The following is a 15075-nucleotide window of genomic DNA, read 5'->3' as shown; positions in this document are numbered from 1 at the left end:
TTTCAAACTTACAGAAGCTGGATGTGATCATCTAAAACGTTTTTTGGTTTACATAATTATTGCGGTGAGCATGAAGCATTTTTTAAATACTAGTATATGTTATCTTTATGATGTGCTATTAGAAGGCTAAACTGGTATCGAATATAGGACATGTTTTACATTTGTTCAATGGGCTTTTTCAAGAGACCATTTCTTGCATGAGGATATAGAAGTTGGGAGCTTTTTGGTTAACTATTTTAGGATGGGTCAGGAAAGCATTTTGAGCTTCAGGTAAGGTGGTAAGTATGGAATGAGCAAGATTCATTAGTTTCTGTAGGGAAAGTAGATGATATTTTTGTGTAAGGAAGTTCATAGTAGAAGATATTTGCAGTAGCAGTTTCATTGTATTTTATTTTTTGAAATCTACAGTTTAATATTCAACTGTTGTAGCCATGTAGTCTATAGAAGAAAGCAAGGGAATGATCATGGAAGAGTTGATGGAGTGTAAATACGGGAGAATCGGAGAAAATCTACGGGTCGACATTGTCCACCATAAACTCATATGGATTGGGATCGAGTAAAGGAACCCTTTCACCATAGATGAACACTCTAACACTGAGCCACTGAGCCCCCTGAGAAAAATCAAAAAGGTCCGATATTATGTTGTTGTCTAGTACTTTGATTATTTTGACAGAAAGACTAGTAGCTAGGTAAACATCGGAGTAGTATTTCAGCGAGGTCATCATCAATGACAGGAAAAGTACGAATTTCGTCTGGTGGAAGAGTCAATCTCTTCTGTTCTACTTAGGTTGAATACTAAATATTTTAGGTAACTAATCAAAGTAGCTCTTACAATTTTATATTTTAAAGAACTTTTTTGTTGAAGTTTCGCAGTCAATCAAATTAGAATGCAGCGGCAGTACCTCCTATTGTGCTGTTTTTTGATCTGGGTCCTGTTTTCCCAGATAACCTTAATCTAAAAATCCAATATCAACATTCATGGTAGTCAAATTATCTGGTCATGTTACATCAGCACTCTGTAATGCTGAATTTATGCAGTTTGATATGTCTAGTTTCACGCATTAAATCATGAGGTCTCATGAAAAGATGTTTTTTCTATATCTACAAATAGAATGCGTGTAGGGCCATTAATCGTGTTTCTTAAATCTCTTCAGAGAAAGCTGGCATTTAATAGTTTACTCTTTATAAAAGAATTAATTTCTGCCTTGTTGAGAATGTCTTTGAAAGATTTTCGTGTGTTTTACAGATTTTATCCTGATCCCTAGCTCTCCCTAATTTCGTTTCCCTGACATTCTGACTTTCTAGTTTGTAGGAAACCTCCCAGTATCACGTGACAATACACTATCTGTATTTATTTATAATCCTTATCATAAAATTACAAAGTTCATATTTTTAACTTTTATATTTTTCTATTCCAGGCTTGCAAGGAGAATGCTGATGCCTTAATATTCGTCTTCTCGTTTGCAGACGAGTCCAGCTTTAATGAACTTCCACAGCAAATGAGTAAAATGATACAGTCCGGTGAAAACCCAGCTGCATTGGTAGTAGGAACACGGTAGGTATTCGGTTTGTTCCTTTTTGTAATGGACTATGCATCAGTTAATATTAATTATCACCGAACCACAGCCACTAGAGCCTTATCTGAAATTTGACATCCAAGGATTTTACTATTTTAACTAAAAATTAGTTCGTACAAAATAACTCCATACCTGGAAAATACTGGAATGTCCAAAATTCAACAGGATTTTCAATTATTGTATATAAGTCGACGTATAATAATAGAGAGTTCGTAAAACGTATGAACGTTTTTATTTACTATTAGATGATGTATATTTTCAGAGTGGAATGGTTGTGATTACCCAGTCAAGATTCACGAAAACGAGAAAACAACTTCGGTAACATTGTCATTCAATAATAACACTTTTTTTTTTTTTTTTTTTTTTAAATAAAGGAACGGGAACTTGTTTCTTGCACGTATAACACTTTACATCCTTTTCTAAGGTGGACACTTCAACGTCAATATCTTAGTCCAGAATAACCAGTGCAGCTGTACACACACTCTAGAAAACCAACTGCATTAACTCGCCTTATTTCCGCGCTTCTACGAACCCATCACAATTTCACTTTTTATACAAATAACAGTAGAATTGAACATCTTTGTATTTATGTGTACATACAGTAGTCGGAGTGCAAGTTGATCCTATTACAAATAAGAAAAAGACGGACAAAATTGAACCTTTCCCATACAACAGCGTCCGAGAATCTTCTGTGTCAATCACCAGATCTCTAATATACTGTATAATAACATCCATTCCTTTCAGATTCAGTTTTGTCGTCTAATAGAGGTACGTTCCCTTAGAAAACTATATTTAGTACTTGACACCAGAGCCGGGCCTTTTTAGATGGACTTAACTCATGTAAATGGAATTAATGTTCTCCAAGGGAACCTCTAGTAATGCAACTGCTCTCAAGTCAATTATTTTTTTTTTTATCTGTAAGGTAACCGAAAAAGTTCTCGAAATTTTTGACGTGCTTTTAATCTTGCGCGCACAGAGAGGAAACGAAATTATGCACATATCTGCCAAGCAATTGGGACTTAGTCGGACCATCGACCTTCAGTAATACAGGCACGTTGCGCACATACAGAAGCCATAGCTCGCTCAGTGTCGATGAGAAATGAAGGTATCGAAGCAGCTTATTTCCTATATGAATTTAAAGTGGGCCTAACAGCTGCCGCATCAAGTCGTCGCATATGCCAGGCATTTAGGGAGAATGCCGTGATTGAACGCATCGCCAGGCATTCGTTCCAGAAATTCCGTTCGCGAGTTGTAACTCTTTCGAATGAAGGTCGCAGTGGACTACCACATGTGTTGGATGACGAGGCCCAGAAAATAGGCATCGAGGAGGACAGTGGTGTAATTTGTGATGAATTTCCAGAAAGGTTCCATGGTTTCTGCTTAAACAGTCAGACTGAACCTGAATGGGATAGGGATAAGTCATACAAGGTAAGCAAGTGAGTATTCCACACATTGTCGGTAGCCAACAAGGAACAGCGAGTGATAGCTTGTTCGTTTTTGGTCACTCGACACCGAAACAATCCATTTTCGATCGCTTGCTCACTGCGAAAAGTTGGTCTTCTACGACACGCCAAAGCGTACCAGACATTGGTTGTCGTCACGTGACACTATTCCTCACACTTCAAGACCATCTCTGTACTCACGGAAGGTTATGCTGTCTGTGTGGTGAAACTGTTACGAGCATGGTGCATTACGAGCTCCTTCCATCTGGCCACACAATCACAACTGACCTCTCAGCAGTTGCAGAGCGTGCACCATGCATTGCGGCAGAAGAACTCGGCATTGGTGAATCGCAAGGGCGTGCTATTCCTGCACGACAATGCCAAGCCACATATGGCAAAGAAGACCCAGCAAATCGTTCAACAACTTGGCTGGGAGACACTGTGCCACCGGACCTTGCGCCAACAGATTACCATCTGTTTCATTCCCTCAACTACCATTTCTGTGGGAGATCCTTCGCAAATGATGGACTTGCTTGCATCTACGATTGCCGAGTTTTATCACCAGGGTATTATGCAGCTGCAAGAATGTTGGCAAAATTGGTATCATGACATAGGCGCTAATTCAAATAACAATGTTATAGTGAGTTTAATTGCCATTAAAAACTCAATAATAGCAAGAGGGATTATCTCTACCGAGTTCGTTAATGGAATCAATCCGTTAACATTAACAGATAACAGCGACTGTAACGATGGCTATCTGTAACCCATGTCCCAGGTAGTGTAAACGAATTATTTAATTCTAATTTCTGCTTTAGATAGGTGGAACAATTATCTCCATGTAGTTCGGCAATTAAGGCAATCCGTTAATATCTTAACAGGTAACGACGACTTTAATGGTAGCTATTTATAGCCCATATCCCATATGTGTAAGCGAATTACTAAATTCTGTTTTAGCAATACATAACTAGAGCGATTATCTCGGCCGAGTTCGTTAAAGGAGTCAGTCCATTAACATCTTCACGGGTAACGCTGGCTATCCATATCCTATATTCCATACATGAAAATGTGTGTTGAGGTTAGTTTTTAAATCATATAAATTTATTATTTCTAAATTTTTATTTTATTTTATTTTTGATTAAAATAATAAAATATGCTGTAAGGTTATAAGCAGTGGCGTGCGGTGACTTTTCTCACAGGGGACTAGGTTCGAAGAGAATGTGTGCTGTGCAGTGGAGGTCCTGACTAGTATTGTTGACACCAAACAACATAATTTATATGTTTCTGTAAACGCTTCTTCTACCAAGCCTCTTTCTTTCAAGAAATGGATAATTTCAATTACAGTTTTATTTAAAAAATCTAAGAATCTGTAAACATATATTAATTCACTCCGCAAATTGTTAAAAAAAAACTCCTGTAACTTGATTTAAGGGTCAAAAACAAACAATCAGGAAATCGAGATTTGAAGCACTGAAAATTCTTTAAATCTAACAGCTCAAGAAATTGTAACTAAATGAGATCTTGAAATCTCACCTCCATTTGTTCAATCACAGTATCAATAATGTCATTGAAGAGACGCACATATATTTAATTTTTGGGTCTGTTGAGTATTGTACTTTAGTCTACGTCTTTTATTAGAAGGTTCCCGTTGTCATCTAATTCTACTTTTCTATAAGTCTTTTCAAAATCGTTTCTTGCATTTCTAAGTTGAGATACCATCTTTTGTACTTTTTGAATGCAATATTTCACATCCAAGGTTTTACTTTAAAGAACGGTGAATAGTGTATTCGTGCGCGAAAAAAAAAATGACTGAAAACTTTTAGTAGAAATGCAAAATCGAAATCCTTCAATGGTAACTCTCACTTTTTTTTTTTTTTTTTTTTTTTTTTTTTTTTGTAGTCATGAAAGCTTCGGTTTTGCAATTATCTGAATCCTCTACAATGTTCTCAGAACACCGTAAGAGTTGTATTTGATTTTCATTTACTGCATGCACAATTCTGGAATTGTAATTCCATCTTATATTGGCAACTGTTGGAAATCGCTTAGTTACTTCTGATTCAGCAAGCGCGTTACAGCGTTTCGATGAATATGAAAAGAAATTTGGAATGCCACTTATTCTAATATATATATATATATATATATATATATATATATATATATTACATTCCTTGATGTGATTAACAGACTGTGGATCAACGACATTGAGTCTGTGAGCATAGCAGTGTATGGTGAGTGCACTTAAACACCTTTTCACAAAAGATTGTAAACCGTTCAAATGTCCAGAAAATGTGGCAGCTCCATCCATAGCCTAGTGCTACAAGCTTTTGCTTACAATTAAAGTGAGAGAGGACTTGGGAAGCATGCTCATTTAGACAGGGGCAGATCCAGGACCGATTTCTGGGAGGGGGGCGATTGGTTGTTGTACTACCACTTTTAAGAGCTCCAAACTTTGGGATGGGTTATATATATATAAAATAAGAAAGTTTCCTCTTCTGCGGGGGGCAATCGCCCTGCTCGCCCCGCCTGGATTCACCCCTGCACTTAGAGCAGTCACAGTGCAATCACTAGTAACATCCGCAAAACAAATAAATCTTTCATGAATATTGCCGTCTTTCACGTACCGATTGAATGTTGAGAGATCTTTGCAATGTCCGTAGTTTTGTCCAACACTATTGCTGTAAAAAGTGTATTGTTTATTTCTGACTTAATATTATCCAGAATTACGTCACCAACACATTTAATAATATAATTCTGAATCATGTTTGATGTTCCTTTAAACACTCCTGTGCTGTGAAGATGACAAGTCAACATGGACCTTCCTCTGGCTCACGAAAATGTATACGTAATATAGCAAACCACGTATATTAAATACCAGAAATACCAGACGCAACATAGCATCCATGGAGATGGGGCCCTCCCTAGAACATTTTCTTCGGGCGCCCCTGCAAGTCCATTTAGTATCTTACTTAAAAAGTAACTGAATTATTTCAATATAGTTTCCCTAATTGACAGAATCTTCCTGTTCGTTATGACCTCTAAATGATAGCTCTTGTTTAGCCATAAAACAAGAGGCATAAATCAATCGGTTCGTTAGTTCTCGGTTTGAATCAACTTCTGCATTGCTCGCTCAATTGAAAATCAATTCTGGTTTCCCGAAAGTTTTCAATTTAGTTATTGTGGACAGGTGTGAATAACAGTTTTCGTGGCGCAACTTGGGTTTATGAAAATTGTTCATGTCACAAAAGCCATCATTATTCCACACGTCCTTTTTCTATGTGGAACAGAATACAAGGCCAGCAATACAGTTTGTTTCTTGTTTTACATGCAGTTAATTATTTTGAAGAAGCAAAATAATCCGTTTTGATATTATGTATATAATCTTTTAGTTTTGTCTGAATGGAAATGCTTAAAGTTGTTCTACCACTGGTTATTATTTGTTGCTTTTCTTGAAAATTAAGGAATCCAAATGATACCATGAATAATTGGTCCAGAATACAACACTGAAACGGCCGATCTTCACGCCTACTGTCTCCTGTATCAATTGAAGTAATATCACTGCTTGCGCCATCGCTTTGCTGCAAGGGACTCGGTTTCTCAAACGAGTCCCCTTCCATACTTTATTCTTTGAGTCATTTTCAAAATATATTGATAATCTAAAAAGTTCACACTTCACTAGATCTCTTAAAGTGTCAAGATTAATACTGTAAGTTTAATTGCGTTAAAACTATTAACTGTAAAAAGCAAACAAGCATTAAATTCGCTTACGACAGAACGCCCGTGCTTAGAGCTTACACAACATAATATGAGGACTAGCTGGCTCGACCCTGTTCTCTTCCCCGAGAAAAGCCGATTAAAACCCGATCGTTTCCGATCTGCACCTTGCTGTCGCGTCCAGCACACGGGCGCTGACTAAAGTTGTCAGAACAATTGAACTAGTGTTATTTTACGAAAATAGAGAAATACAAACAATGTTTTCGTTTTCTTTGATATATATTTATCACAATATGCTTTAATTAAAATGCCAGGGGACTAGCCTAGTCCCCTAGTCCCCTTGACGGCACGCCGCTGGTTATAAGTTTTTTGAGGCTAACAGATTTTTTGGTTAAACCTCAGAAAATATTAGGGAGTTGAAACCTTACATACTTGGGGAGGAGAGGGCATATAAAACCTAGAGTATTGTTGTCGTTTAGTATCAGTTTAACTTGAAATAAGGCTTTTGGGTTAAATCTCGAAAAATATTGGTGAGGTTAAAACAAACATATTTCGGGGTTTGAGAGGGTATATAATGCTGACCGCTTCAACTGGCAGCGTAGATTCATTCATAAATTAAGTTTCCCGTGATCCTCTATATTATCTTTACAGAATTTATTTTTGTCTAAAATTTTATAAATTTTAAACTACCATGGGTAGAAATGTGCTCAGATATAAAATATGGCATCTGTATGCATGTCTACAATATTTGTCTACGTGTGCAGATAACAGCCTTGTTGTTTCATGACAGAGTCAATCAAGCTTGTGCCGCTCGACCATCTCCAAAAAATATAATTTTTTCATGAATGTTTATCCTATATAACAGTACTTCAAAACCACAATTAATTATTTGTACAACATCCCATGGGGACGCAGCGGCTGCCGCCATTTTGCGTTTTCTCGATTTCTGGAGTTTACGTTGTTTTGAATATCTAAGCATGTATTTGTCCTACCAAATTGAAAATTGCTGGGCGTCTCTAATTTGTGCAGAGCTAAAACTTTGATCTCTTAACATTTTTACCTAAAACCACTTGAAAGGAGTGATATCAGGGCCTACAGTAGCAACATTTTTGGACATTGAAGACATGTTTGGGAAGAGGAAGCAACTGACGTAGTGGTCTGAATTTGTGTGTGCATGGAGTCCGAGGTCATAATAGTCCAGTCAGAAACTTGAGACCCGTGAATAGGTAATGCGGGACCTTTTTTTTATTTTTGAAACTTAATTTGTAGGCCCTTGAGAAGAAATTTAGAGGGGAAATCCTTTTTTAATGGTGGCTTTTGGACGCCATTTTGGAAAATGGCGGCCACAGATATAACATGAAAACGAACAGTGACAGACAAATATTTTCAAAGAAAAAATATTTGAAAAAGTAATTAAAATTCCTAACTGACATTTTATCCACTTCCGTACGAATCAGTTGCGCCAACATTTCATTTTGTTAAAAAATGGCCGCCATATTAAAGTTATAGCTACAACTTATAAACGAAAATAGGCATGAAAATATTTTCAAAGAAAGAAATGTTTAAATAAAGAAATTAAAATTGTTTCTGTCCCAATTGCCATTTTATCCACCTCCATACGAATCAGTGTTGCCAACATACATAACTTTTTTCTTCATCTGGGGATTTTACTATATTACAACTCTTGACTAATAATTGTTTAATTTTTATATTTTTTGTTCAATTTTATTGACTTGTTTACTAATTTTAGGGTTTCTCGTTTTATAGGACAAATGAGAGTGAATGTCAAATAGTAGTTGACTTATAAAAATGGATCCACAGACCTCCTGTCATAGAACCAGACTAAAAGCGTTAGTAAGGAGCTCAAAGCCTGAAAAGAAAAAACTGAGACATGATAAAGCCTGTGTCGTTTGTGTGAGTTTGTCTACATCTAAACAAAATCCTCTGCAACAACCAAATGAAGAAACATGGACGAAACTGAAAGAAACAGCGGCAGAGTGGGAAAACATTGAATCGTCATATGTAAATGTTCATGAACGTTTTGAAAATGAAAGTTTCCTCGTAGAATCACAAAATATGCAGATTAAACCTCACAGGCAAAAGGCTAGAAACTGCGAAGAAACAAAAATCTGCAGTTGCAAAAGAAGATTCCTCTAAAGTCCAACAATCTGAAGAAGAACGTATCATCAACAAAAGAAATAGTTGCGCTCATTGTTCTACTGAAAACATGCGTATACTTTGTTTGGAGCCACTGATAGGTAAGAAGGCTAGAAATGAGGAGTAGAGTAAAAGTTCCGTATCACAGAATAGAGACTGAGTGGGCATGGAATACCTTTTCAAAAGCAGTCGAATTTGTTGAAGACCAAAATACAAAGGAACGTCTACAAGCATTAGTGACATTTTGTGAAAATGAAGGGGGATATCTAAATCAGCTGCATTAGACATTAGATACCACAAAGACTGCTGGAAAGTTTATTGTCGGCCTGTATACAATGTTCCAGCAACCGAAAATAATCAGAACGAATCGAAGAAAGGCAGAAATGAGTTTGTGAGATGAAAATGGAGGCTTTCTCTCAACTTTGTTACTGAATACATGGACATAAAGAAGGACTTTAATACCCTGAGAGATCTACTATCTGAAAATGAACAGTTACAGCGGAAGTTAATGCTTACTGATGCTGAAATAAGAGACACGTGCGATGACAAATCTGCCCTTCATGCTTTACGTATCAATCTTGAGAAGCACTTCGGAGAGGAAATTGGATTTCAGTCAAGATACCGAAGAAATGAATCATCAATAGTATTCTTTAAAAAACATGAAGGATCGTATGTAGAAAGTGCCGTAAATGGCTGGGGTACCGACAGCTTAAATTTAATTCAAAATACTGCGAAAATCAACAACGATAAACATAAGAGCCACATTGCAATGAGTTGACCTTGAAGCGTGAATGATTTGGAACGTGAATGCATATCTGATGATGTTTACAACCTTGTAGCATTGCTGGCTAATCCGCAAGCAGTAATTAGAGAAAGCAGAGTTGTAGTTTCTGATAAACTTGAACCTGCAGTTCGTTTTCTGAGCCAAGCATCTATGTACCTCGGAACTAACAAACGACAGCCACTCCAAGTAATGTTATCCATGACTGTGCACGATGTTACTGGAAGCAAAGAAATTCTTCAAACCCTTAAAAAATTTGGAATTGGAATTTCATACAATGATGTATTAGATGAATTATCAGTCATGGCATTTGAAGAATTTAAGCGAGCGGAAATTACAAAAGAATTACCTGATGATGAAGGATTACTGTGTCCATTCCGAATCGTATCGGGAGTACCAGCTACTATGATTATCGACAATGACGATTTTAGAGAAGATGGTTTAACAGGTTCAGAAACAAATCATTTCACAAACATTATAATGGCTCAACCTATAGCACTCCGCTCTTCGACGGGAACGTCTAAATATTCCAAACAAGGATGAGAAGAAAAGATTCAACACGTCTATCTCTAAAAGAAACTGGAAGAAGACCTCAACACAAATTCAACCACAGCCTGAGAAGACAAACAATAAACAAGGAGTCAAATCATATCGGGTCACTGCTCATGTACTTATTCGTAAATTATCTGATGTACCTGTGGCTTCATTTACGGGATTTCATAGTTCCCTTCATAGCAATATTGATAAATGGGAGACTTTTAACGCCAAGTGTTATCTTCAACCATCTACTGAAGAAGATGTAAATGATATGCTAGATTGATGTCAAAAAGTTGCAGATGTGAAGGACATGCCATTTATCCAGTTAATTTCAGACCAAGCAATATACAGGATCATCGAAGAGTTTCTATAAACACAACCTTGTAAATGGACCAAACTTGTTGCCGTATTAAGAGGTTTTCATAATGAATTGTCATATTTGAATGCATTGGGGAAAAGGTATGCAAGAAGTGGGATTGAAGAACTGGCTGTAGCATCCGGTCTCATAGCTCCAGGAAATATACAAAAGGCAATGACTGGGAAACATTACTGCTGTGATTCTGCGAGATTACCACCAGATGATGACTCATTCAAACAATATTGCTTAAGAGCTTACTTACAAGCATTTGAGTTCAAAAATGCAAGAACAGGGAGAAAATTTGGAACAGCTGATGGTTGGAAATTTGACGAAAGCATGCTTGTCCCAATCACTCACACGAGAGAAGAATTACCTGATATACCGTTTCAGGTTCCCGAAGACAAGGATGAAGATGAGCCAGAAGAAGTAGAAGTTGATGGCAACTCAGAAAAAGGAGATGAAACCGATGAAGAAGAGACAGATGATGAATTTTCATTGTAATTTTGTTAGAAGCTGTTTCTGGTAGAATTATTGTTTTTACCTCGTATTTACGTCCTAAAGTATGTTAGACGTTTATATTATTTTATTCCATTAACTTCTAATAAAACTTAAGAACAAAATTAAGGACAACGAAAAAGGTTATCCACCAAAGTAAGTACCCTGATAAACTGAAATCGCAAAAAAAGGAATGTTTAAAAAAGTCAAATAAATTATATAAAACAAGTTAATTACTCAAGTTATATGCTACATAAAAATGATATAGATGTGCATGTACTGGTAGATTCAAAACTCACTGATATAATTTCTTAGAAAACATCAACAAAAATAAGGTAAATTTAAAGAAAAAATTACAGGTCGACAGAAAAATGTGTATGTGATATGTTAATTAAAAGGAAAACAGATAAAATAGTAGCCATTTTTTTCAAGATGGCGGATAAAATTCAGGAAACAAAAGTTTCTAGGTTGTTTAGCATCAAGGAACATAGTTTTTTTTTTTTTTTTTTTTAAAATTTTAGCAATAAACTAAAGAAAACTCTCTCCGAATTACCTAGAGGTCCACAGTTTCTGAATGAACTAATAGTAGAATTTCCAAGTAGCCGCCATTTTTCCAAGATGGCGTCCAAAGGCCACCAAAAATAAAAGGACTCCCAGGCTAAATTTTCTAATAAGGACCTAAACTTTCAATTTCAGCAATAAAAAAAGGTCTTCTTTAATTATGCACGGGCGTCTAGTTTCTGACCGGACTATAAGTTTATACTCAAAAATTTCCAGACCTGTAGCTGCTCTCAAAGGCCTGAGGAAAAATCGTAAAATTGGGGAATTATGCCAATTTGATATATTTCTCTGTCCAATATCTCCAATGGGCCTAGATAAAAAATCTAAAATTTTGAGAATAGTTACTCCTTTAGTATACCATAACACACAACAAAGCACGTTTTATGTTTTTGAGCGGAAGGGGGTCAAAGTATTAAGGAATGATGTCACTCTAGGAGGTGCTTTGTTCACAAATTCAATTGGAAATTCGTTGTTGTGACGTAAAATAAAATAGGATGAATGGTTAGTCAAGTCAAGGTTCTCCAGCTCGTTTCTTTCCTCTAGTTGTGACTCACTGTCTTATCACACCCACTGTTATTCTTTCTTCTGATCTACATTCTCCAGTCAGTGTTTACAGCGAGTTAGTGTCTACTGACTAGGGAATACAGATCAAACGAAAGAGCAACAGTCTCCTGCATGAGTTGACAGTTAAAACAAGTGTTTACACCGAGTGAGTGTCCACTGACTAGGGATACAGATCAAACGAAAGAGCAACAGTCTCTTGCATGAGTTGACAGTTAAAACAAGAATAAACATGATTGAATATCATTGATATACCAAGCAGCAACAAGAGCAATGAGTACTTACGAACTGTTTGTCATGTGTACGTTTTGACTTTGCTCGCCTTCTGCTGATAGTGGCATTCTTCACTAGTGCCGCTGTGGGTGTGATAAGACAGTGAGTCACAACTAGAGGAAAGAAACGAGCTGGAGAACCTTGACTGGACTAACCATTCATCCTACTTTATTTTATGTCACAAAAACGAGTTTCCAGTTGAATTTGTGAACAAAACAACTCCTAGAGTATGACATCATTCCTTTATACTTTGACCCCCTTCTGCTCAAAAGCACAAAACGCGCTTTGTTGTGTGTTATGGTATACTAAAGGAGTAACTGTTCTCAAAATTTCAGATTTTTAAATCCTGGACCATTGGAGATATTGGACAGAGAAATATACCAAATTGGCATAATTCCCCAATTTACGATTTTTTCAGGCCTTTGGGAGCAGCTACAGGTCTGCAAATTTTTTAGTATAAACTTATGACCCCGGATTACATGCACACACAAATTCAGACCTCTACGTCAGTTGCTTCCTCTTTCCAAACATGTCTTCAATGTCCAAAAATGTTGCTATTATAGGCCCTAATTTTCATCCCTTTCAAGTGGTTTTAGGCCAAAAATGTTAAGAAATCAAAGTTTTAGCTCTGCATAAGTTGGAGGCGTCCAGCAATTTTCAGTTTGGTAGGACAAATACATGCTGAGGTATTCAAAACAACGTAAGCGCCTGAAATCGAGAAAACGCAAAATGGCGGCAGCCGCTGCGTCGCCATGCGATGTTGTTAAAAAATTGTGGTTTTGAAGTACAAATATATCGACTTAACATTTCTGAAAAAATTATATTTTTTTGAAAAGGTCGAACGGCAATTTTCCTTTTTTCTCGATCACTTAGCATGGATTGACCCGACAGTTATAATTTCAAAAAAGATTTTCTAACATAATTGTAAATGTCTTCTTTGTAGTTTTGTGAATCCTAGTATGTGATATCAATCAAATTTAAATTGAATATAAAATACAATTCATTTTGGTTTAAGTCTACTACCTAAAATAAAATGCAAGAAAATTCTTGCAGACACAGATTCCGAATTTAAGAGAAAAATATGTATTCACTTGAGGTTCTCCCACATACAGATTTTTGACAAGAAAATTATTAAGTTCATAACAATGTATGTGTCAAATAATTTCAAATAACGTCGCTTTTTTTTTCTTACTCTACATAAGACATGAGTGAGCACAGATGAAATTAAGATTTTCTTTTTAAAAAAAAGAAAAAAGAAAAGAAAAGAAAAGAAAAAAAGAAAGTCCTCAATAATCAATACTACACTTCACACACACACACACATTAACACTTCATGTTTAATATAGAATGTTAAAAAATAGGGAAAAAAGTAATAAACTGGTTGGTTCTGACTGTTATTTGTCCCCAAAGGGTAATCGCGATTTATTACAAAATAATCAGTAACTAATAGTGCTTCGCAGAATGATAGCGAAAATTATCGTGTTTTTACGAACATACATAATTTTATCTCCTAATCTCTGCGGATATATCCGCATTTACAGATCCCTAGCTATGAGTATACGAGTACGTCAATGAAACATTACGAGAAAATGGGTAAAAAAAAAAAAAAAAAAAATCTGAGACAGATTAAAAGAAAGATGTGCATCATGCTTTAATTTAAATCCCGTTAGTAATTTTTATTGTTGTTATTATTATCATATTTGGATGGTCTCATTCCAAAGTGAACCAACCGCCAAAAACAGCTTTTCGAGAAATCGAGGCTTAAAGTTTTAGTTGTTTCAAAAAATCTACATAACACTTGAAAATATAGCTTTATTTCTATCTTTTGTTACAAATATTGATCTTTTAACTACGATGAATATTAAGTGGGTAACAACAAAATAATAGTGCAAAATACAATAATATTAATACAAATTGTAACTTAGTTCACTATGGCATAAGACTTTGGTATTTGATTTGCCATTGATACGAAGAGAGAACGCTGACAGTATTCTAGTTTGTGCGAGTTATATTTTCAAAAGTCTGTTGTAACTCGCAGAAAGTAATGGGGGCGCGGTGGCTCAGTGGTAGAGCGTTCACCTCCGGTGCTTGCGGTCCCTGGTTCGAACCCAGGTCGCACCGTGTGGACTTTGTGGTGGACAAACACCGTGCTCGTGGGTTTTCTCGGGGTTCTCTCGTTTCCTCCCACTTTCTTCATTCACTCATTTCTCATTATCACCGTCTCCTTTAGCCTAACCGGCATAACCGTGGGACGTTAAACTTAAAGATTTCATTTCATTTTCATTTTCGCAGAAAGTAGAATACTGTCAGCGTTCCCTGTGTACTGTTAGTGCTTTCAAACGGGTCGAATCGGGTGAAGGAAACTCGGGTCACGGATCTGGTCTTTCTAACTCGGATCACGGGTTGGGTCACAGTAACTCGGGTTACGGGTCGGGTTGGGTCAGATGTACTCGTGTTACGGGTCAGGTCAAGCTTTTAAGCTCGAGTCGGGTCATGGGTTGGGTTCAGCCTTGTAATACTCTTATTGTTTCGTCAGTTGCTCATACATCAGGATTCTGAGAGTTCTATTTATTGGTATGATCCATCTCTTTTCGTTCGAACTTATGAAAAGTGATAATACTCTTG

The 15075-nt window shown here is 36.5% G+C and overlaps 1 protein-coding gene across 8 annotated transcripts in view; it reads left to right on the top strand.

The window, feature by feature from the left end:
- Positions 1-15075, top strand: part of LOC145677317 (ciliogenesis and planar polarity effector 2-like) — a 61495-nt gene that overhangs the window by 37977 nt on the left and 8443 nt on the right. For all 8 annotated transcript variants that reach the window (XM_081747876.1, XM_081747851.1, XM_081747859.1 and 5 more), the window contains exon 4: positions 1419-1555. In XM_081747876.1, coding sequence (XP_081604002.1) covers positions 1419-1555 — 137 coding nt within the window. The remainder of the gene's footprint in view (positions 1-1418; positions 1556-15075) is intronic.

Source organism: Thermobia domestica, chromosome 2 (genome assembly GCF_964235325.1).
Source record: "Thermobia domestica chromosome 2, izTheDome1.hap1.1, whole genome shotgun sequence".
In the NCBI taxonomy this organism is placed as follows: domain Eukaryota; kingdom Metazoa; phylum Arthropoda; class Insecta; order Zygentoma; family Lepismatidae; genus Thermobia; species Thermobia domestica.
Note: the sequence above shows the minus strand (reverse complement) of the source record. Positions and strands in the feature narration are given on the sequence as shown.